At 51.9% G+C, this 21,168-nt stretch overlaps 7 protein-coding genes across 7 annotated transcripts; 5 read left to right on the top strand and 2 right to left on the bottom strand.

The window, feature by feature from the left end:
* Positions 1 to 541: 541 nt before the first annotated feature.
* On the top strand, positions 542 to 2,448 carry N7473_003127 (putative salicylate hydroxylase; the record flags this gene model as incomplete). Its single annotated transcript, XM_057149067.1, has 7 exons — positions 542 to 588; positions 648 to 652; positions 726 to 802; positions 866 to 923; positions 985 to 1,723; positions 1,792 to 2,129; positions 2,182 to 2,448. 7 exons carry the CDS (start codon positions 542 to 544, stop codon positions 2,217 to 2,219), a joined length of 1,302 nt encoding a protein of 433 aa, XP_057012721.1. The 3' UTR covers positions 2,220 to 2,448.
* Positions 2,449 to 2,641: 193 nt separating this feature from the next.
* On the bottom strand, positions 2,642 to 4,415 carry N7473_003126 (argininosuccinate synthase; the record flags this gene model as incomplete). The annotated part of the gene is made up of 8 exons (XM_057149066.1): positions 2,642 to 3,005; positions 3,072 to 3,151; positions 3,213 to 3,701; positions 3,772 to 3,824; positions 3,884 to 4,048; positions 4,119 to 4,160; positions 4,222 to 4,264; positions 4,401 to 4,415. The coding sequence occupies 8 exons, from the start codon at positions 4,413 to 4,415 to the stop codon at positions 2,642 to 2,644; spliced, it is 1,251 nt and encodes a 416-aa protein (XP_057012720.1).
* Positions 4,416 to 5,164: 749 nt separating this feature from the next.
* Positions 5,165 to 6,607, top strand: N7473_003125 (2-oxoisovalerate dehydrogenase subunit beta). The gene is made up of 3 exons (XM_057149065.1): positions 5,165 to 5,789; positions 5,862 to 6,427; positions 6,488 to 6,607. Exons 1-3 carry the CDS (start codon positions 5,230 to 5,232, stop codon positions 6,523 to 6,525), a joined length of 1,164 nt encoding a protein of 387 aa, XP_057012719.1. The 5' UTR covers positions 5,165 to 5,229; the 3' UTR covers positions 6,526 to 6,607.
* A 1,386-nt stretch (positions 6,608 to 7,993) lies between these two features.
* N7473_003124 (uncharacterized protein) lies at positions 7,994 to 9,742 on the top strand (the record flags this gene model as incomplete). The annotated part of the gene is made up of 2 exons (XM_057149064.1): positions 7,994 to 8,160; positions 8,284 to 9,742. 2 exons carry the CDS (start codon positions 7,994 to 7,996, stop codon positions 9,740 to 9,742), a joined length of 1,626 nt encoding a protein of 541 aa, XP_057012718.1.
* Positions 9,743 to 10,744: 1,002 nt separating this feature from the next.
* Positions 10,745 to 14,163, top strand: N7473_003123 (putative DUF21 and CBS domain protein (Mam3); the record flags this gene model as incomplete). The annotated part of the gene is made up of 3 exons (XM_057149063.1): positions 10,745 to 11,895; positions 11,965 to 13,279; positions 13,335 to 14,163. 2 exons carry the CDS (start codon positions 10,745 to 10,747, stop codon positions 13,061 to 13,063), a joined length of 2,250 nt encoding a protein of 749 aa, XP_057012717.1. The 3' UTR covers positions 13,064 to 13,279; positions 13,335 to 14,163.
* A 115-nt stretch (positions 14,164 to 14,278) lies between these two features.
* On the bottom strand, positions 14,279 to 16,438 carry N7473_003122 (putative C2H2 finger domain protein). The gene is made up of 2 exons (XM_057149062.1): positions 16,059 to 16,438; positions 14,279 to 15,993 (listed from the first exon to the last, which is right to left on the bottom strand). Exons 1-2 carry the CDS (start codon positions 16,178 to 16,180, stop codon positions 14,775 to 14,777), a joined length of 1,341 nt encoding a protein of 446 aa, XP_057012716.1. The 5' UTR covers positions 16,181 to 16,438; the 3' UTR covers positions 14,279 to 14,774.
* A 206-nt stretch (positions 16,439 to 16,644) lies between these two features.
* N7473_003121 (HECT domain protein) lies at positions 16,645 to 21,036 on the top strand. The gene is made up of 3 exons (XM_057149061.1): positions 16,645 to 16,937; positions 17,023 to 20,653; positions 20,749 to 21,036. The coding sequence occupies exons 1-3, from the start codon at positions 16,738 to 16,740 to the stop codon at positions 20,869 to 20,871; spliced, it is 3,954 nt and encodes a 1,317-aa protein (XP_057012715.1). The 5' UTR covers positions 16,645 to 16,737; the 3' UTR covers positions 20,872 to 21,036.
* The last annotated feature ends 132 nt before the right edge of the window (positions 21,037 to 21,168 follow it).

The following is a 21,168-nucleotide window of genomic DNA, read 5'->3' as shown; positions in this document are numbered from 1 at the left end:
GTTTTTCTTCCGGTAGAAATTGCTGTTAAGATGGTCTTTGATAGTCGATTCTGGTATGGAAAAAAAGCCCTTCTGTTCGTCCCGGGTAATCTCCCCCGGCCCAATGCCGGTGGCTCCCAAATTTCGGGGCTAAGATGGATAAGGTACGGAAGTACTGTAGTCAAATCAATGAACAGAGAAAACCATCAAGGTATCAAGGTCCCATCTCTTTCCCCAGTCTGTGGAGAAACAACACGGGGTGTGACAATTGCCGATTAGCGTGTTCAGGGGAAAGAGGAGCCCGCAATCGATAGGAAAAAACGGTCAACTGGACTCCGTAATGAATGGAAAAGATGGAGGTATTCCGGAGTAGAGTCTGGCACGGGTGGGCCGGCAAACCTTCGGACAACTAAGCTCGGGGAGGGGGCAATTTTCTTGAAATAGCCTGCTTGTCCGGGGGAAGTTGTCTTGAGAGAAATTGTGAACCATTATTCTCTTTCCTTCGTCTCTTTCTGAGTTGTATATTTTGCATCTTTTGTTTCGCTATTCGCAGTTGTTCGTCATGGATGTACCAAGGGCTAATGTATCGCTAGACGTGGTTATAGTTGGGTAAGTTGGAGTTTTGACATTCCTTGGGTAGCGCAGAGCCGCGGACTAACGTTGAACAGGGCCGGTATGTGATATCTGCTGCGTCATATCATGAAATGGTGTTTTATTGGTCGCAATTGACAATAATGGTTATACAGGCATTGGTGGTATGGCCGCAGCCTTGACGCTGGGATTAAGAGGCCATCGTGTCGTTGTCCTTGAGGCAGCTCCAAAAGTACGTGGCGTGATCGATATCATCCCTGATAATGAACAAATGTTAACATGCACCGCTTTGTAGTTGATGGAGGTTGGAGCTGGAATCCAAGTATCACCAAACATGCTGAGAATGTTCGAACGTATGTCAATTGTTCATATGCCTCGTCTCAAATCATACCAACATGACTGACCTTCAACTAGGATGGGGTGTTTCGGACTTGATTCATGCTCAAGACGTCGCGCTGGAGCACATCCACGTACGACGATGGGAGGATGGCAAGCTTCTTGCCACGATGCCAGTCAACAAGACTTTCGGTCAACAGACAGTCATCCACCGAGCAGACCTGCACAACGCTCTCATTGAAAAGGCCCTGGCACTGCCCAACGTAGAACTGCGTGTGAACTCGCTCGTCACGAATGTCGAGTTCAGCCCAGCATCCGTCACACTCGCCAATGGAACCATTGTCCGTGGCGACATCGTCATCGGTGCCGACGGCATCAAGTCCACCATCCGGGGACACCTGCTGGAAGACCCATCCCTAAAGGCCATCGCCACGGGCGACGCTGCGTACCGAATCATGCTCCCACGCAGCATGATGGAACAAGACCCCGAGCTGAAGAGCTTGATCGATGAGCCGCAGGCGACTCGCTGGCTCGGTCCTGGACGCCATATTATCGCATACCCCGTCCGCAACCACCAACTGTATAACGTTGTCCTGCTGCACCCCGACCGACAGGAAGTCGAGGAGTCGTGGACGACGAAGGGCTCGAAGCAAGCAATGGTCGATAACTATGCTGGGTGGGACCCGAAGATCACGAAGCTGATCGATATGGTCGATGACGATGAAGTGCTGGAATGGAAGTTGTGTCTGCATCGCCCGCTGAAGACGTGGGTTCGGGGCTCGGTGGCTTTGATTGGTGATGCGTGTCACCCGATGCTGTATGTTTCACCGTTCCACCATCCCCAGACTATTTTGTTCTTTGTGCGACCTTATTAACCAGATATAGTCCGTACGTGGCACAAGGTGCGGCCCAGGCAGTCGAAGACGCAGCAGCGCTGGGTGTCCTTTTGTCGACTATCTCGTCTCGACACGATATCCCCCGTGCGCTGCAGGTATATGAAAAGTCCCGGAAACTGCGTGCAGAGACGGTGCAGCAATCAGGATCCGATAACCGTATCACTTTGCACTTGCCCGATGGACCTGAGCAGGTTGCCCGCGATGAACAATTCCGGGCTTCAACGACAGGATCCAACCCGGATAAGTGGTCTGATCGCGAGACGCAGCGGATCTTGTGGGGATGGGATGCTGAGAAGGCCGCTTTGGAGACTTGGATCGGTAAGATTGGTATGCCCGAGCGGTGTTGATGAAATAGCTAATCGTTTTGTGTTCATTTTAGAATCGAGCACCGAGGGCAAGCTCAACGCCAGCTTGTAGTGGACACACACACTACTTTATACATTATATTCAACATAAAGCACCATGGTGCACACCCCGAGATATCAAACTCGACCCCTCTTGGAATGGATGATATCTCTTCATATTTGTCTCTCCTCGACCCAGCCCGTTGGCCCTGGTACATATGCATGGGAGGACTTGTAAATATTATTCCACTACGACCAATAGACATAGAACGCATATACAGACTACTCAATGAACAATGAAGAAGATGGTTTTTCCCGCATGCTAACTCTTTTAAATTTCATTATACAATCATTCAAACCGAGAACCCAATCCACTATCTAGCAGGACATGATAAGGATGAAAAGGGGAATCCTCAGCATTTTTTGGCTCATGGAAAGCCAGTGACGCTCAGCATATGGCTCTCCACTTTCTTACTGGGAGAAGGAAGAGGATATTTACAAGCGCTCGCCAGCGGCAGCCTTCATCTGGCCGTACTTCTTGAGACGGATGGCGGACACGTTGATGAATCCGGTGGTCTCGGCGGGGGAGAAATCACCGATCTCGTCCATGGAGGACTCGGTCATGTCGTACAGCTTCTCGGTCTCGGAGTAACGGCCGAGAACGGACATGTTACCCTTGTAGGCACGGCAGCGGACGACACCGTTGACGGACTTCTGGGAGGCGGTGATGGAGGCCTCGAGGAACTCACGCTCGGGGGAGAAGTACATGCCGTTGTAGAGGAGCTTGGAGTAGTTGAAGGTGACGAAAGAGTCACGCAGGGCGCGGACCTCACGGTCCATTACAAGACCCTCAAGGTCGCTGTGGAGAGTCAGCAAATTGTCTCGCAAGTAAATTGTGCGCCAATAGCAAGACAGAGAAACTCACATGTGGGCAGCGCGCAGGCAGGTAAGACCGGGGGTCTCGTAGCAGCCACGGGACTTGATACCGATGAAACGGTTCTCGACCTAGGTGGGTGTTGTTAGCGGAATGTGTCTTACAAGCTCTGGAGATACTCAAATTACTTACGATGTCGATACGACCAACACCGTTGCGGCGGGCAATGGCGTTGGCAGTCAGGAAGAGGTCAACGGAGTCGGTGACAGTCTTCTGCTGGCCCTTCTCAGTGTACTCCAACTTGACGGGGACACCCTTCTCGAAGGTGAGGGTGAAGTCTTCGGGCTGGTCGGGAGCAGTAAGGGGGTCCTGGGTCAACTTCCACATGTCGGCGGGGGGAGTGATGTTGGGGTCCTCCAGGATACCGGCCTCGTAGGAGCAGTGGGCCAGATTCTCGTCCATGGACCAGGGCTTGGACTTGGTGGAGGTGACAGGGATGCCCTTCTCGGCAGCGTAGGCGAGGAGATCGTTACGGCCGACGAAGCGCTCGTAGAAAACGGGATCACGCCACGGGGCAATGACCTTGATGTTGGGCTGGAGGGCGTAGAAGGCAAGCTCGAAGCGAACCTGGTCGTTACCCTTACCAGTGCAGCCGTGGGAGACAGCGAAGCAGCCCTCGCGCTGGAGAAAACAAAATCGCACGGTCAGTAACCATCGCAACCATGGAAGAGGTAGTGTGTGGGAAGCATACCTGGGCGACGGCGATCTGGGCACGGGCGATGACGGGGCGGGCCAGAGAGGTACCTAGAATCTCAATTAGCGGAGGGATCCTGGTGTAGTACTCAATTGGAGTTTGGACATACCGAGCAGGTACACGTTCTCGTAGACGGCATTGCAAGCAATGGCGGGGAAGCAGAGCTCCTCGATGAACTCGCGGCGGATGTCGACAATCTCGCACTTGAGTGCACCGATCTTCAGGGCCTTCTCACGGGCAGCCTCGAAGTCCTCCTCCTGGCCAACATCGGCCACTACAGGTAGTGTTAGCATCTATCCTCAAGGCTTTTTTTTTGTTGAATCGCATTGGGGCAAGCCACTTACTGAAGCAGACGACCTCGTAGCCATCCTCAATCAGGTACTTGACTGTTATCTGGTATCAGCGACTGCCATTGACGGAGCTAATTGTTCTCGGGGTATATCGTACGGATACAGCTAGTATCGAGGCCACCGGAGTAGGCAAGGCAAACCTGTTGAGACAATGGGGTCAGCTCGGTCGGGAACACGGCAATTGGAGGTGTAGAAAGTGGGATGGATGAACTGGCGGTCTAAAAGTGGAACATTGGGAGAATCGCAGCAGCGACGGAAGCAATTGAGTGCACCTACCTTTCCCTTGGACATTGTGAGTGATGTGAAATGTATTGTAATGGAGCTTAGCAAAAAAAAGTCGAAGTACTGAGTTGAAGTAGGTCAAAAGAGTTGAGTCACCGGGAAAAAAAGGCGGATTTTTGGTGCGGGCCGGGGGGAGTCACACTTCTTGGCGCCGACACCGGCTGGGATGATAAGCCCTTTTCCCCCCGATAAGGATGATCTCACCGCTCGGGAAACCCTTCGATCGGTTGAGCTAACTTAGCTAAGTAGTAGTTAGCTTGGTTCTCTTAGTGGTGGAAGTGGAAGTACTCTAGTGGTGCATCTGAAAATTACGGTTGATCTCCAGGCTAATTCATTACGAGACAGCTGCCCTGGAAATAGGCACGAGATCCATGCCAAACAATGACGAGGGCATTCATGTTTCCCGTTTCCCGCAAGTATTTGTGACTAATCCCATTGCTCAACCTCCGCCTTAACAGCGGGAGGATAGCTCCTGGGGACTTCATAATCACACTATGCGATACCTAGCACCAAACCCAAGAGGCACACGACCATCTCAGCGATAACTACAGTCTCCTCTCAGCGCTTATGGTGGTCCCACAATAACAAAAACTGGGGGACTGCTTAGCTAACACGCTCAGGGCTCCATGTGACCTGAGCGTGCTGCCGTCATAACAAGCAGTTTGGCATGTTTGCATCCGCGGTTATTCACGGCGTATCCCCGCAATTCCCCCCAGAAAACCGACAGAAGGGATTCCCTTTTAAAGAGAATTAGGGAGATTTAGGACTTTTTACATGTCTCTGCTCTCTGTTACAGCATTCTCGTCTCATACACATTTCAAAGATGTCCTTACCTCGATCTTCGCGGGGCCTGATTCCGCGAGTCTCCCGTCGATGCTACTCGAGTGCTCCCTCGCCTCGGGCGAAGCTTAACATACCAATTGATTACAAGTCTACACCAATCCTACACCATACACCGTCCTCCCTATCCAGTGTGCCCGAATATCCAGCGGCAGCTACGAGCAAGCGACTAAATTACTTCCAGGCGATCAACTCCGCCTTGCGGACAGCACTGTCTACTTCGGATAAGGTCATGCTCTTCGGCGAAGATGTAGCATTCGGCGGTGTCTTCCGGTGCTCGATGGATCTTCAAACAGAGTTCGGCTCGGAACGGGTTTTCAACACCCCTTTGACCGAGCAAGGAATTGCTGGTTTCGCCATTGGTGCTGCTGCCGAGGGCATGAAACCCGTGGCAGAGATCCAGTTTGCCGATTATGTTTTTCCAGCCTTTGATCAGATCGTCAATGAGGCTGCAAAGTTCCGATACCGAGAGGGTGGTACTGGAATCAATGTCGGCGGCTTGGTTATTCGCATGCCCTGTGGTGCGGTGGGACACGGCGCACTGTATGTTTTGCTGAACCCTGTGTGAACTTGGTACATCATCTGGATTTAGATTCTGACATGCTTTCTGGCTAGATACCACTCACAGTCTCCCGAGTCCCTCTTTGCACACGTTCCCGGCGTCCGAGTCGTCATGCCACGATCACCCGCACAGGCCAAGGGTCTCCTTCTCTCCTCCATCTTCGAGCACAATGACCCTGTGATTTTCATGGAGCCCAAGATCCTCTACCGAGCCGCCGTGGAGCACGTCCCTAATGAATACTACACAATACCCCTGAGCAAGGCAGAGGTAATCAAGCCGGGCAAGGATTTGACGATCGTCTCCTACGGCCAGCCACTATACCTGTGCTCTTCTGCCATCTCCGCGATCGAAAAGACCATGAAGGGTGTTAGCATTGAGTTGATCGATCTCCGCACAATCTACCCATGGGATCGTCAGACCGTCCTCGAAAGCGTCCGCAAGACGGGACGAGCCGTTGTGGTCCACGAAAGCATGATAAACTATGGTGTTGGTGCCGAGGTGGCTGCCACGCTACAAGAGGGCGCTTTCCTGCGGTTGGAAGCCCCAGTCAAGCGAGTCGCCGGCTGGAGCACCCACACCGGCCTGTCCTACGAACAATTCATTCTGCCCGATGTTGCCAGTAAGTTTTCCGATCGACGCACCCAAATATATTCTCCATGCTAACCAGGATGTCCGACAGGAATTTTCGATGCGATCAAACAGACTCTAGAATACTGAGTGTGGACCCTTCGGGATGTTATGATAGACCAAAGTATTCTTTACACAAATAGCTTGTAATGCACCATAGCATTAAGATGTCCAATAGAATCAATTATTTTCATGTAAAAACATTTTTTATTCCTTTCAATTAATCTCGTATGATTCAATCGCTCGGGTGGCATAGGGCATAGGGCTGCAGCGCCCCCATTTGAACTCTATTCATGGAAGCGGGCTACCCACCAAAAATATACTACCATCGACCCACCCCCGGGGCCCATAAATCCGACAATATTTTGGAGCACAGGCTGCGTTGATATCTTGTCCAAATAGGAAATCGGTCATTAGTCAAGCCTACAATAATATTTTATAGAAAAATAATCATCTACCACTAACAATGGCAGCTAGGCAGGACCTAAGACACTGGATAATGGGGGGCAGCCTCCAGCCGTGTCTACCTAGTACCTAGAGCTACAACACACCCAACCCGAGTCTAGACTTTAGGCATACCATACCCTTGAAGCCCCAGATTAGGTACTTCGTAATAGTATTTCTAGAAATAATTGTCGAGGCCCCTGCGCAGTGCCGACCCCAGGGCTTGGCATTAGCTGTGAACCTTGTTCCATGGCAAGACTGCCGCAGGTCTCCACCCGGCCCGAAAACCTTAATTTTTTTAGATGAACGATATCCGAACGACATAGAACATTAAAATTTGGCCCAAATTATTCTAAAATCCAACGGGAATCTAATTTGGAATTGACCAATATCTAATTAATGATAGAAAGAAGATTCGGTGAAGGCTCAGTTGAGATTTGCCGAATAACAACTGAGTTGTCGCAAATTACATTTTGTTGATATGCTGGCTGGGACATGGAAATGACATTTACACTACAACTAGATGTCGTGCACCACCGATATCACTGGAAAGCACAGAATCTATATTGTACAGAGAGTAAACTTTACATATTCTATCCTGGAATCTAGAGAGGCAAATGTACCGGGTAGGATTGATTGTACGGATATCAAATCGCTGCAAGAGTGACATATCCTGTGACCGCCACGATTATTCCAGACAACATTGAATGGGGTATTTTCTTGATCCTGTAGCCTTGGGCCACAAGTACGCGCTTGAGGCACCATTTCCAAATCAAGCCAGCCAGGCAGCAGGGCAAGGCAGGCTGGGAGGAGAAAGGAAGCAAACAAAACGGGAAGGCACCCGCCCTGGAGGCATCGCAACTGCCAAATCTGGGAGGAAAAGGCCGCGCTAGCAGTTTGCCGAATCGGGTACTAATATCTATACCTCCCCAGCGCGTCCCCAAACTTTCCTTCTTTCTCTCCTCTCCTCTCCAACAATTCTTCCCAATCGTGCGAGAACCAAGTTTTCCGCTGCGCTTTCGCTACTCCGGTAGCGTCAAGAATTTCGTTTCTTCGTGCTGAATGTTCAGCTGAACGTTCTTCTACCACCCCCTATTTGCGCAAGGCTCCCGCCATGAGCCTTTTCAACAACTTCGTCCTCCCCGCAGTGGCGTTCGTCCTCATGGGCGTCGTCCGACTGCTGGTGACTCTGATCGTTCTCGTGGCGGTTGGGGCCACCTCGGTCGTTCGGCCCCTTGGGGTCGGCCCTGCGTTCCTCGTTCGCTCTTCGATCACAAAGAGGTAAGTTGATACATTTCACCACGACCTCCCTCCCCCCTCATTCCTGCTCCCCTTTCGCCCACCCCAACGTATCCCAACCCAACATACCCCAACCCACCCCGATATAAAAGCCCCTCCTTCAAGACAAAGTGACTGTGCTGAGAGTGACTCTCTCACCAGCGATGAAAACAACAACAAGGAGACACTGTCAGGTGTTAAAATGGCAACAACGACAACCACCCGCCAACCCGCCCCTGAGGAACCTCTCGACCTAGCTCAGCCAATCACTCCTCCGCTGATGAAAAAACGGCAGTCTGATCTCGAAAATCGTGAACTTAGCGTGCGGGAACGCGAGGAAGGCCTCAACGAGGACCGAATCAAGTTCCAGCATTGGGTCACAGGAAGACTGAAATCCATCCGCGAGCAGGAAGCTAAGCTCAAGAGGGAACGCGAGGATCTCCGCAGACATCGCGGCATTGCTCTCAAACCCTATCTTGAGTGGGAGCAATACGAGCGCGAACGTCTGCAGGGTCGCATCGCTCAGCTCGAGTCTGACAACGCTCAGCTGAAGAGGGAACGGAACGCGGCTGACCTGCGGAAGTCCGATTTTGAGCGGGAGTTGACAGAGCATCGGAGGACCAACGCCAAGATCGTCGCCAAGAAGGTTGAAGAGGATTTGGTTCGGAGACAGGCTGAGCTAGTTCGCCATGGCCCAGTGGAAAAGTACTCTGCGATCCGCAGAGCCCAAGAACTCGAGGGCAAGCTGGCCAGGGCCATCGCCACCATTTCCAAACTCAAGGAAAAGCTGAATATCGCCTTCAACTGCAACGGCGAGCTGAAGGAACAGCGCGACAAGTACCGCCGCCAACTTGCGGTTGCTCAAAGTCTGCAGCAGGGTTTTTTGCCCGACGCGGACGATGACAACCCCATGCACGGTGCCTACGACGACCCTGAAGCTTCGCACGTGGCCGCCTTGAGAGAGATTGACCGGGCAGACCGCAATCTCTGCAACCTCTGCAACCTCACCCTGACAGAGAAGAAAGACACCGCCACCCAGACCGACGCCTACGCTTCCGCAGACAATGGACTATCAGTTCTGGCTGATGGAAGTGCCATGTTCTCGGCTGAAAGATACAAAGCGGCCCAGACCGAGTACCAAGAGTACCAAAGGCTGCTCGCAACTGCCTTCTCGCTTCAGAAGGAGTTGGAGGAGCTGGAGGTAATCAAGGCCTCGGAACAGGCTCGTGCCGAAAGTGTGAGTACGGAGCGCGCCCGACAACTCGAGGAGCTCGACCTCACCCGAAGGAAGTACCTGAAAGCCCTGGACCACATCCAAGGCCTTCGAGGCTCTGCTGAGGGGCTCCGAGAGATGGCGGTTGAAGCGAATACGGCATTCGAGGAAGTCATGGAGACCTACCAAGATCCTGCCAAGTACATGCAGTTCGTCACGCTGCTTGCTCCGGGTTGCAAACTCGAGAAGAAATTGGGAGAACTTCCAATTTCCGCCGATACAGTCGTGGATGGACTGAAGGAGACCGAGGACGGGATGAAATTCGCCAATGAAGTCGCCGCGGTTCGTCAGCTGTTGGGTCTCCAGAATTAAAGCCCTCTCGCGAGGGCTCTGGAGTCATAGCGATTTGAACAGACCGCGTGCAAGTCTTCTAGGCTACTACACGGATTCGTCTGCTGTTGCTGCCCAGAATCAAAAACCCTTTCGCGAGGGTCCTGGTGTCAAAGCGACTCAAAACAGACAACGTGCAAATCTTCCCGTCTGCTGTCTCGACTTTTCTATCGTTGCCGCCCAGAATTACATACCCTCTCGCGAGGGTCCTGGTGCCAAAGCAACCTGAATAGACCGAGTGCAAAGTCCCCGGCTTCTGCTATCTCGACTCGTCTATCGTCGCCGCCCAGAATCACATACCCTCTCGCGAGGGACCTGGAGCCAAAGTGACCTGAATAGACCGAGAGTGCATTTGCCGACACGACTGCCAAATTCGCTATAGAAAGGAGAATATGGGGGAAACTGTGTGATGGAACAGGCGCCGATCTCCGAAACTCGGGCTGTGAGTGTGGATACATCCTTAAGCTGCCAAATTGCTCCGGTCTTTACTTGCCGAGCACGGGACCCACGGGGGAGCGGGTTTACGAGCCTAAATTTCCAGGTGTCGATTGGCAGCACGGGGGCTGGCCCCTACGTTCATTCGTCATCTGCTACGCTCGAAACCCAATTCAGCTTCGTCTCGATCAGCTTCCACATGCTTACGCCCCTGGTGGCCTAGCCAGATCCACCTCAGTTTCGCAGCGCAATTTTTCCCTCCGAATCACAGCGTTGTACCCCTCTCCTTCTCTATTTTTCTTCTTCGTCTCCTTGTTGACGTTTTTCACCAATCCCTCCGCCCCTCACCTCACCTCACCTCACCTCCCATCCTCTTCCTTCCGCCCCAAGCTGTGTGTGGTTACCACCGGCTCGCGTTCAGTAATGTCCCGACAGTGACCCTTCCAATCGCGATCGTGGAGCTTGCTTTTACCTCTCATTGGGAGCATTGAGATACTACAGTGGTGACGAGTACGATTTCCTTTTATCGGAAAGACAGACGACTTTCAGATGAGGATGGCGCCTCATGCCACGCATCTGCTCGCCGCTCGGCCCATTGTGCTGAGCCTGGCCAAAGTCATCTTCTTCGCCTTCTCTCACCTTCCGTTGGCAGCAGCAGCACCTATGCTGTCGCCCTATCTCATCTCATCACATCACGATATCGAACCTCCGAATGAAGCCGACGACCCGAGTTTATGGCTGTACCTGGGCATTTCGGCAGCCTTGGTGTTGAGCGGCGGAGCGTTCGCGGGACTTACAATTGCACTGATGGGCCAGGACGAAGTCTATTTACAAGTGATCCAGACGTCTGGCGAAGCTTCGGAGAAGAAGAATGCCGCCAGTGTCTTGAACCTGCTCAAGCGGGGAAAGCACTGGGTGCTCGTCACTCTTCTCCTCAGCAACGTGATCACTAACGAGACTTTACCCATCGTCCTGGATCGGACCCTCGGCGGTGGATGGCCAGCTGTGCTAGGAAGTACGGCCTTGATTGTCATTTTCGGCGAGATCGTTCCTCAGTCGATCTGTGTTCGATACGGTCTACCTATCGGGGCATGGATGGCACCGTGCGTACTGGTTCTGATGTACGTCATGTCCCCGGTAGCCTGGCCCGTGGCCAAGTTGCTCGACAAGCTCCTTGGCGAAGATCACGGGACTATTTACAAAAAGGCCGGATTGAAGACCCTCGTTACCCTTCACAAGACGTTGGGCGAGGCCGGAGAACAGCTCAACTCCGACGAAGTGACAATCATATCTGCTGTACTTGATTTGAAAGAGAAATCTGTGGGCACAATCATGACGCCGATGGAAGATGTGTTCACCATGTCCGCGGACACCGTCCTCGATGAACGCACCATGGACCTGATTCTGTCCCAAGGATATTCTCGCATTCCCATCCACGCACCCGACAATCCTATGAACTTTGTGGGCATGCTGCTGGTAAAGATGCTCATCACCTACGATCCCGAAGATTGCAAACGTGTCCGAGAATTTGCACTGGCGACCCTGCCAGAGACACGCCCGGAAACAAGTTGTCTGGACATAGTCAACTTTTTCCAAGAAGGCAAATCGCATATGGTGCTCGTTTCTGAGTATCCAAGTGAGGATCGTGGAGCCCTTGGAGTGGTTACCCTGGAAGATGTCATTGAAGAACTGATCGGCGAGTAAGTTTACCCTTTCCCTAGATTGTCTTTTTGCTTCCCCTATGATCTATGTACTGACAATGTCAACAGAGAAATCATTGACGAATCGGATGTTTTCATTGACGTCCACAAAGCCATTCGTCGTATGGCACCAGCACCCAAAAGCCGAGTGCCCAAGGGAAAAATTGTCGAGGAGCCCCCAATGGCAACTTCCCTGACAGACGGCGAGTTTGACGGGACGGCCAAGTCCTCACCCGCCCCCACACAAATGTCTTCGGAGCTCCTTCGCCGCCGCAGCTCCGTAGAAGCCCCTCCTCCGCGCTTTCAACTCCGCCGACAAAATGTCGATCAGCCTTCAGACTCTCATGATAATTGGTTCACCCAGAGAGGTGCTACAGACGAGATCCGGGAGCACCTGAAACACCTTGGCCCCTCCAACCTTGCAAGCCGCCCACGCCAGACACGCTACACCTCCGTGAAAATAAAGCGCAGCGGCAACTCGCCGTCTCGCTCTGCCCAAACAGACTTTGAATCCGGACATAGTACTTCTGATTCGCAGCGCTTTATGACGTCGACCGGTCTTCAAGGAGGGATCGGGGCAGGCCTTGTGAGCTCCGGCGCTGATGCTAAGGATGGAGCCCATGCTCTGAAACTCGGGTATGGCACGATTGCCGCGCACGACCATGTTACCAAAGGCACAAATGCCCAACAATACAAAGACCTGCCAAATGTCTCCATCCCTGAAGCCGTCCGTGAAGAACGCGAAGACCTCAACCGCTCTGCTTCTACCCGCAAGAGCAAAAGCCACAGCAGCAGCGGTACAGGAAGTATCCGCTCGACAGATTCAAAGTCGGTTGAATTTATCTACCACCATCGAGGTCCGACCCGCAGCGGCAGCATCACAGAGCAAATCGTGGACGTGAATGGCATTCGCAAAGTTGTCCTCCACGCCAACTGCAGCAGTTCTTCTGAAGGGGAAACTGGGGAAAATGGGGCGTCCGCTCGCCTTACTGGCATCTCGTCTCCTGTCACCAAGGACAGCGCCACAAACACTACAAATACAACCGACCTGCAGACCTCGGCGCACGAGCCCCAAACCAAGAAACGTCGCCGCAAGAAGAAGCATGGCAAACACCACAATCCCCCAGGTGGCGATGGCGCTAGAGAGGACCAACCTCTTCTGCATTAAATATCCCCATTGCAGCCATTCCCCGCTTAACCAGATCTACCGGCCTCTATTCCCGGAAGCGAGCGAGACTGCGGAGCACAGCATCTGCTCAGCCTCTACATGCAACCATGCTTCGCCCACACATCTACATACATCCAGCAATGAAAATACTGGAGGCGAAGCTTGCGGAGGTCCAAACCTCTTTTCTACACTGACGACTATCATGAAGCTGTTCAGGTATGGTCTGACCCCAATCCATTCTTCAAAAAACGTCGCGCTCACCAGTTACCAGGCTCACAAAATGAAACCCTGAAGATCACCACAAAGTCCATAATCCAGGACACAGGCCGTCGAGTCTCTGCTCATGAAATAAAAACCCACAAAAAACCTACATCAAAATCAAAGGCTACCACGAAACTGAAATGAAATCGAAGGGCAACATTAAAGACAATTCAAATGACAACAAGACAAAACCATCCACCAGAAACCGCGACCAGGCTACAGAGACCGCGACATAAAATGTCGAGTCTCTCGCTCATGCAAAAGGGCAAAAAAGGTCCACAAATTTGCAGAGCCAGCGGGATCATCCATCAGATCGAATGTCTTGCTCTCGCAGAAAGAGAGGCCTGGCCACAAGGACCGGCACATGAATTGTTGAGCCCTTCGCTCCTACAAACACAAAACCCACAAAACAAAAATAAATACAACCTAAAACAACAAAAACGAAAAAAACACAACCAACCACCGCAGAGACCGCGACATAAATTGTCGGGTCTCCTGGTGTCTCATGTAACACCACAACTTCTCACGATTGTTACACATGTCCTGATCATTCCGAGCCTTCCAAGGTCTCGACTACTCCTTCCGACTTCCATCCTTCCATCCTTCCATCCTTATCCCTCCTCTCCTGAACATTGTTATGTTCTGTCATATTCACTTCCTCCGCCCATTGTCTCCATACCTCCTCTTACCAGTTATGACACATTACATTTGCGCTGTTCGCATTTTTTATTTCCAGTTGCGCCTTTTCGTGTGCTGTGCATAGCCTACTGCTTTCTGTGCACATATTTCTTCCAGGATCGAGGCTTAGGTCCTCTCAATCAATTCTAGTTTTACCTGCCTTTCTTTCGAATATAGTGTAAATTGTAGACAAATTTGAGTAGCTAGTGCAACTGGAAAGATGACTGTAACTACGTAAACGAGGCTTTGAACTAGATATCATTAAGAGACAACAGGTCGAAGATGAAATAAGATTTGAAAATGGATTGGAATATCAGAGTAGATACATGCTTTTCCAGGCAAACCCATCACCAACTCGAAATTTACAAATGCGCCACGAGTATGCAGAAAGTCCGATCATCAACGTAGATTGCATAAAACGTCCGCCATAAGATAGGCGGTCTAGAGAATGGGTGGGTCATGAAGCCTCGTTAAGAAATCATGGCGGTTGTGAATATCTCCAAGCAGGATGCGAAAGGAGTATCCCGACATGGTGGACGAGGCCTCCTCAATGATATTTCATTCGGATTCAATGAGAATCCGGTGTTATAATCAAGGTGGAGGCAGCTGACCGACCCATTGGGTAAGATGGTCATGCGCCGCAGGAACGATAGCAAGGGCGTCCAAGCCAGTGAGCCAAGGTGTTGCTCAGGCGGACCAAGAAGTGAGCTCCAAGAGCGATCGTGTGAGGGACTGCGGTGACCGTTAAAGAAGACTGCAGGTGTTGCGACGATCACTGCAGAAGAGGATCACGGAAGTGCTTCTGGGAGTTGTTGGCTCTCTCGAGGCGAGCATGGTACCGGTTCTCGGACCGAAGCGCACGGGTCCGCTCGCGGCGCTCTGCAGTAAGAACGGTCTGCTTCTGGTGGTCGGTGGCACCAATCATACCAGTACCACCATTGGCACGAGTAATGAGAGCGCGGTTCTGATTGCGGCCGCGGGGCCTCTCTTCTTCCTCGATCTCTCCGTTCGCAATAGCCAGCTGGCGCTCAGCTCGCTCATCAGCGGTAGGGTAGCTGTGCAGGTTTTGACGGTAGTACTTGGCAAGCGAACGGTGACCAATGCTTCTGCCAGATGGGAGATGGAGTTCATACTCATCCTGATAGATGACGGGTGCCTTACGGCGTGAGCCGATCTCATCATCGTCATCCACCGAGGAGGCATCGGTCTCCCATCCATCATCGTCTCCGTCGGAGCCCTTCACCTTGACGCCACCCGCATCAGCCATATCCTCATCTTCCTCATCATCTTCTCCATCAGAGTAAGTGCTACGGAAGTCGTAGTATTGTCCAATCTCAATCTGCTCCTCCTCAGCTTCGAAAGCGATCATGCAGTGGCCCTTATCACGCATGTGAGTGCGAGCTCCCTCGGCGTTGTTGCGGATGGCATGGCAGTAAAGACATTCGTGGTTTTCGGTAATCTTGCGGTAGAGATAGTTGAGAAGACCATCGAGATCGACCAGATAGGTTTGTTCAGGAACGAACATGCCATGGGTCTTGTACATGTGCTCAACATTGGCCTGGGCATCGGCGGAGTCGGCCAGACAGAACAGACAACGGGAGACAGAGAACTCGGTCTTATCGTTTTGCATCTCAACATCCTCATCCTCTTCCTGGATGGTTGCAGACTTCAGACCATCGGTGACCTTGGCGATCTCATTCTCATTTGATTTACTGACCGGCTCTCCCAAGGAGAACGCGGAGCTTAGAACTGACGCATCATCACCCTCCTTCCTCAGTCGGGTTTCGCGCTGCTTGTGTTTGGAGCTCTTGATGTGGTTTTGATAGGAGTTCTCGCTGTAGAAAGTCTTCTGGCAAGGGTGGCAGGTCTTTTCGAAAGAAGCCTTAGCCGCGGCCTCGGTCGAGTTCGCTTTGGCGGCAATAACCTTCTCGTTGAAAACCTCAAGGGATACTGGCGGAAGAGAGGCGATACGGCGCTTCATGTTATACAAGCTATACAGAGACCGTTGTTAGTCATGCACTTTGTTCAATGAAATTTGTTCGGTATCGCCACTTACTGCCAGTCCTTTCGCATGTGGTCTCTCTGCGCATCGCTGCGGTGGAAGGCGACCAGGCAAGTATTGCAGGTGTAAGGAAGGTTGGCAGCAGATACGCCAGCCTGCTGAGTGGTCGTCGACATGATGATGGTACTATGTGGAATATCGTGTAGAGTCGAAAGGTCGGCCTCTTGGTGGGAAAAATGTAAAGTGGAGCGAAGTTTTTATCGTAGGCGGGGTATGATGAAAGTTCTGTCGCAAGTCGATTTCTCGCTTAACCAAGGATATTTTTTTCTAAGAAAAAAGGTCGAGGAGCGGAAACAACAAGAGAAAAAAAGGATCACAATCTCTTAGTCGTGCGAAAGAAACAAAACTGAGCAGATATGTGCTGAAAGTTGGGCCTTGATTTGCAAGCAAACGCTTATCAACCACACAGATGGAAAGATGACGCTTTTCCTCAAAGGATCACGCTAACCCTGATTAGGAAATAATGGACAACGGAGACACGTGATAATCGGATAAAGGTGGATCCGATTTGTGATGGCTCCGGCGGTATCGTTGGTCGTCTTGATGATATCAGGTGAGCTGAGCCTCTACTTCTCGTCATGTATCTTTGAGCCGAGAATCATTACCAGGCACCCAGCGATCCTGATCGATTTCCAACATTATCTGGCCGGGCTATGCGCCGGTCGATCCCACGATGACAAGGCTCCGCGGAGCTTCTTTTGATGGCACCGCGCGGTCTGGCGGCAGCGAGCGATCTCAGTACTGTCGGTCCAAGCTTCCGTCAAACGCGCCGGAAGTTATTGTCGTGAACACCGTCGAAGTTACAGATCCATCTCGGGTTCTACCGTGGTATCGGGATGAGCGCCGGAGGCGATTTAACGTACTGGTGCGAAGGTACGTGCTTGCTGGAACCGAGTGCTGACACGGCGGGTGTCCCTCCTCACCCCGTCACTTTCGCTGACTGGTGCTCTCTCAATAGGTACAAGAACCAGCTGCTACATGGATGTGATGATCCAGGATGCCGAACCCCAACCTGCGCCAGTCAACGTCGGAGAGTCAGCGAAGGCCCGTATCGCCGCTACACAGAACTCAGCGCGCGAACTCTAGCCTGTTACCTCGCCAGCCAAGACGACGCAGAGAGCGGGCTGTGCTGCAATAATCCCCGGTACTCATCCGAGATGACGATCCATGATTACCACCGTATCTCTCTCCAGCGATCTCGAGCATTCCAAACGCATGCTACCGCTACCACTGCCCTGGGAGATCATCATGGCTCTCCAGCTGCACAAGACCAAGCAGACGAAGCACGAGCAGATACTTTTGAGGAAGGAGGAACATCAAATATAACAGGCGAAGTCGCTGGACCGACATTCAACGTCATGCACCCAAGTACCTTTAATTTTGAAGACCTTGACCTCGCCGCTGAACAACCACTCAAAGATCCGAAATCCTTTACCCAAAATCTATTTGATACATTGTCCTTGCGCATGGTAGAATGGCTTCCACTACGACGCACAACGGAGAATTCACACATACCCAGAAGCAAAGCAAATATTCACCATGAAATCAATGAGAGGCCGAACTACCACAAAGCACAAACCAAAGAAGCAGATAAACCGAAATCAGACACCACCCAAACCACTCCTATGCATGCAAGACACCCTCCACCGCGCACGCCTTCGTCCCGACCTTCCGGAACGCAGTCCTCGGCCGTGGAGCTCACCTTTCAGAACCAACATGTCAAGCGGCTGTCGATTCCTGAAGTGGATAACTGGCGGCAGTCAACCCGATCCAGCATTGATGATAAGAAGCGACCAGAGTACAAAGGCCATAAACTGACCATGAATGCGCATCTCCCTTCGGGTGAGTTTGCCACCATGCCTTCACCGCCGGCCTTGAAACACCGCCCTCAGAAACACCGAGGGAGGACGGGGGATGTGGATGAAGCACGGTGCAAAGATCGTGTCAAGAATCAGCGTCGCGTATCTTGGGACAGCGAGAAGCTATTGACGGAAGCAGCCATTGACGAGAGCCCCGAACATACCCAACCACCGCCTCAGGCGGAGGTGGATATCGACACTCCAACAAACCGCAAACCAAAGTTGAGTTCCATGCGTCGCACGGCAAGTGTGGCCCCGCTGGCTCAGACCATCTCCCATTTTACCCCAGAGATCATCGATGGCCTCAGTCAAGTCATGATTCCTTCCGAGGAAGACGCAGAGACTTGGCGAGAGGAGCTTGATCGCATACAGTCTATGGGAAGCTTCGACAATCCTGACTGGATGCTTGCAACGCCTCGCCAGCGTCAGGTCTTTCCATTTGTCGCACAGAGCGCGTATTTTATCTTTAGCAGTACCGGGCAGATTCTACGATCCTTCGGGAGAGATGCTCCGGAGCTGGACCTAACTGCCAACAAGATGAATAAGCGCTTGGATGTTTCAAAGCTTCAAGGGTCTTTGCAGCGCCTTTTTACTATCTGCCCATGGGATATTGCCTTGCATAGTTTATGGAGTTCGCTGGACAAACTTTTTGTGCCGCCGGACGAGGTTACCTCCTCTGGTCGACCTTCTCGTCGTTCATCTCGGAGCTCTACAATGACCAGTTCTGCTCCTCCTGTGGTGCGGCGACTTTCAGAGTCAGCCAGCAATGATCACTTGTCTGACGCAGATGCCGCTTATATCGCCACTATCGCCTTCTTTGTCTTGGTCAGCTCAGTCCCTGATCTCGATGTTAAGACGTGGCGTGGTATCTTGCGGATGCGGGCAGCTGGAACTGTCGCCTCTTCCGCTGATATGCAGAAGCTGTCTCCCGAGCATGCCCAACAAGCTGTGGAAGCCACCGACCGACTTGAACATGAATTAGGCCTCCGCTTGATCAATCGTCTTGTCCGTGCCCTCGCCGCTAGGCTTGCCTATCATGAGATATCCAAAGCTCGCCAAGTGTACAGCCTCGATCTACCCAAGCAACGGAAAGTCAATGTTCTGGATCGCATCATGGACCATCTCAGTGAGCAACACCCTCAAAAATCCTCGGAGACCGATAGTGCACCTTCTCAGTCCACTGGGCCGATCCCTCTCATTCTTGAGTGGCTCCGAACGCTCTTTCTACGCGAATGGGATGGTAACCCGGAGATGGCCCGTAGCAGTGCTGCTGGTGGCGCTGTGCAGATCTTGGCTCTGATGTACAAGGAACGCAATCGGTTGGGTCTTTCTCCCGAAGACTTTCACACACCTATCCTCGCTGAGCGGCTGGACCCTCTCGAGATGCCCGTTGCCTGGTTGGGGAACCTCTCAAACAACCGCACTATGCACCTCCTCTCCTATCCATTCCTCTTCCCTCCGTCGTCCCTGGTCATCTATTTCAGAGCTCTCAATTACTCGGCCATGTCTAAATATTACGAGGCTGCCATGACCACCACTCGACATGTCACACAGACTGCCTTTAGCAGTATCTCGATTGCAGATGATGCCACGCTGCTAGCTCGCATGAAGATCTCCATGTCCACATATTTGGTCCTGGTGGTTCGGCGAGACAGTGTCTTGACTGATGCTCTCAATCAGCTCTGGCGGCGAGAAAAACGTGAGCTGATGCGCCCACTCAAGGTTCAGATGGGCATGGATGAGGGCGAGGAAGGGTTGGATCACGGTGGTGTCCAACAAGAGTTCTTCCGTGTGCTCATGGGTGAAGCTCTAGATCCATCCTACGGCATGTTTACGATGGATAGCCGACATCGTATTTCTTGGTTCCAGCCCTGCTCATGGGAACCGGTTTACAAGTTTGAGCTTCTTGGGTTGCTGATGTCTATAGCCGTGTACAATGGCCTGACGCTTCCCATCAACTTCCCAGTGGCATTCTACCGCAAGCTATTGGGACTCAAAGTGAAGCACCTCGAACATATCCGTGACGGCTGGCCCGAACTCACTCAGGGTTTGGACTCGCTTCTTACCTGGACGGATGGTGATGTGGGTGATGTCTTCATGCGCACGTACGAATTCAGTTATGCGTCCGCGGGCAGCGTGGAGACAGTTGACATGCAAAATATTGGCCGTGACGAAGTATGGCCGGGATCGAAAGCGCCGAGTGCGGATGCAGACGTCGCGTGGTCCAACTCTTCTCAACGCTTTGACCCAGAAACCGTTCGCCCGTCATCTTCAATGGCAGCAGAGGCGTCCAATCGCACCTCTATCCCCTCTTCAACTCCAACAGTCGAAGCGCCTCTCGTGACCAACCAGAATCGAGCACAATTCGTTAAGGATTACATCTTCTGGCTCACGGACAAATCCATTCGGCCGCAATTCGAGGCATTCCTTCGAGGCTTCCACACCTGCCTCGATCGTTCCGCGCTGTCAATCTTCACACCGGAGGCACTCAAGACTGTCGTAGAAGGATTTCCAGAAATCGATGCGACGGAACTTGAGCACCATGCTCGGTATGAAGGTGGATTCACTCCTCACCACCGAGTCATTCGGGACTTCTGGAGCGTGGTCCGAGATTATTCCGCCGAGAAGAAGGCGCAGCTCTTGGAGTTCGTCACCGCTAGTGACCGAGTTCCCGTCAACGGTATCTCGAGCATCATGTTCGTGATCCAGAAGAATGGCGTTGGAGATTTGGTAAGCATTTGTCATTTCCTACTCATGGATTACATGAATTATATGGATTACATGGATCCCACAATTTGAACACGTTACTAATTCGTGACGTTTAGCGCCTTCCGACCAGTCTGACCTGCTTCGGTCGTCTGCTGCTGCCCGAGTATTCTTCGAAGAAGGCCCTGGAGGAGAAGATGGACAAGGCACTGGAAAATGCCCGGGGATTCGGTGTTGCATAAGAGCGTTTTTCTTGATTCTGATCAACCAAGTTGATCTACACATACCCATTTTCCCTGTTCTATAGTTTTACAAATGAACAAAAGCTGGATCTTGAAGGATGCTATGGTTGCAGATTTCCTAATCATAAGGCGCAAAATGTATAACAACACCAACAACCAGAACTGCAGCGGACGGTCAGCTCCTATTTATAAGCTCTTAGATAACTGTTCACCACGTGGGGTTCACTCGACTCACCAGGCGAATCAGACGAAAGTAGAAATCCCGCAGCTCCAGTCTGGCCGTGTGGTTCGTTCTTG

Source organism: Penicillium subrubescens (genome assembly GCF_028828155.1).
Source record: "Penicillium subrubescens strain IBT 31985 chromosome Unknown utg000002l_segment0_segment0, whole genome shotgun sequence".
In the NCBI taxonomy this organism is placed as follows: domain Eukaryota; kingdom Fungi; phylum Ascomycota; class Eurotiomycetes; order Eurotiales; family Aspergillaceae; genus Penicillium; species Penicillium subrubescens.
The sequence above is the reverse complement of the archived record's forward strand: the minus strand, read 5'-3'. Positions and strand labels throughout refer to the sequence as shown.

Coding starts and splice junctions, on each gene's coding strand:
- N7473_003125 (XM_057149065.1), top strand. CDS start 5,230: ATGTCCTTACCTCGATCTTCGCGGGGCCTGATTCCGCGAGTCTCCCGT. Junction 5,790..5,861: donor GCGGTGGGACACGGCGCACT/GTATGTTTTGCT, acceptor CTTTCTGGCTAG/ATACCACTCACAGTCTCCCG. Junction 6,428..6,487: donor CATTCTGCCCGATGTTGCCA/GTAAGTTTTCCG, acceptor GATGTCCGACAG/GAATTTTCGATGCGATCAAA.
- N7473_003122 (XM_057149062.1), bottom strand. CDS start 16,180: ATGTCGACGACCACTCAGCAGGCTGGCGTATCTGCTGCCAACCTTCCT. Junction 15,994..16,058: donor CACATGCGAAAGGACTGGCA/GTAAGTGGCGAT, acceptor GTCTCTGTATAG/CTTGTATAACATGAAGCGCC.
- N7473_003121 (XM_057149061.1), top strand. CDS start 16,738: ATGACAAGGCTCCGCGGAGCTTCTTTTGATGGCACCGCGCGGTCTGGC. Junction 16,938..17,022: donor TTTAACGTACTGGTGCGAAG/GTACGTGCTTGC, acceptor CTCTCTCAATAG/GTACAAGAACCAGCTGCTAC. Junction 20,654..20,748: donor AGAATGGCGTTGGAGATTTG/GTAAGCATTTGT, acceptor CGTGACGTTTAG/CGCCTTCCGACCAGTCTGAC.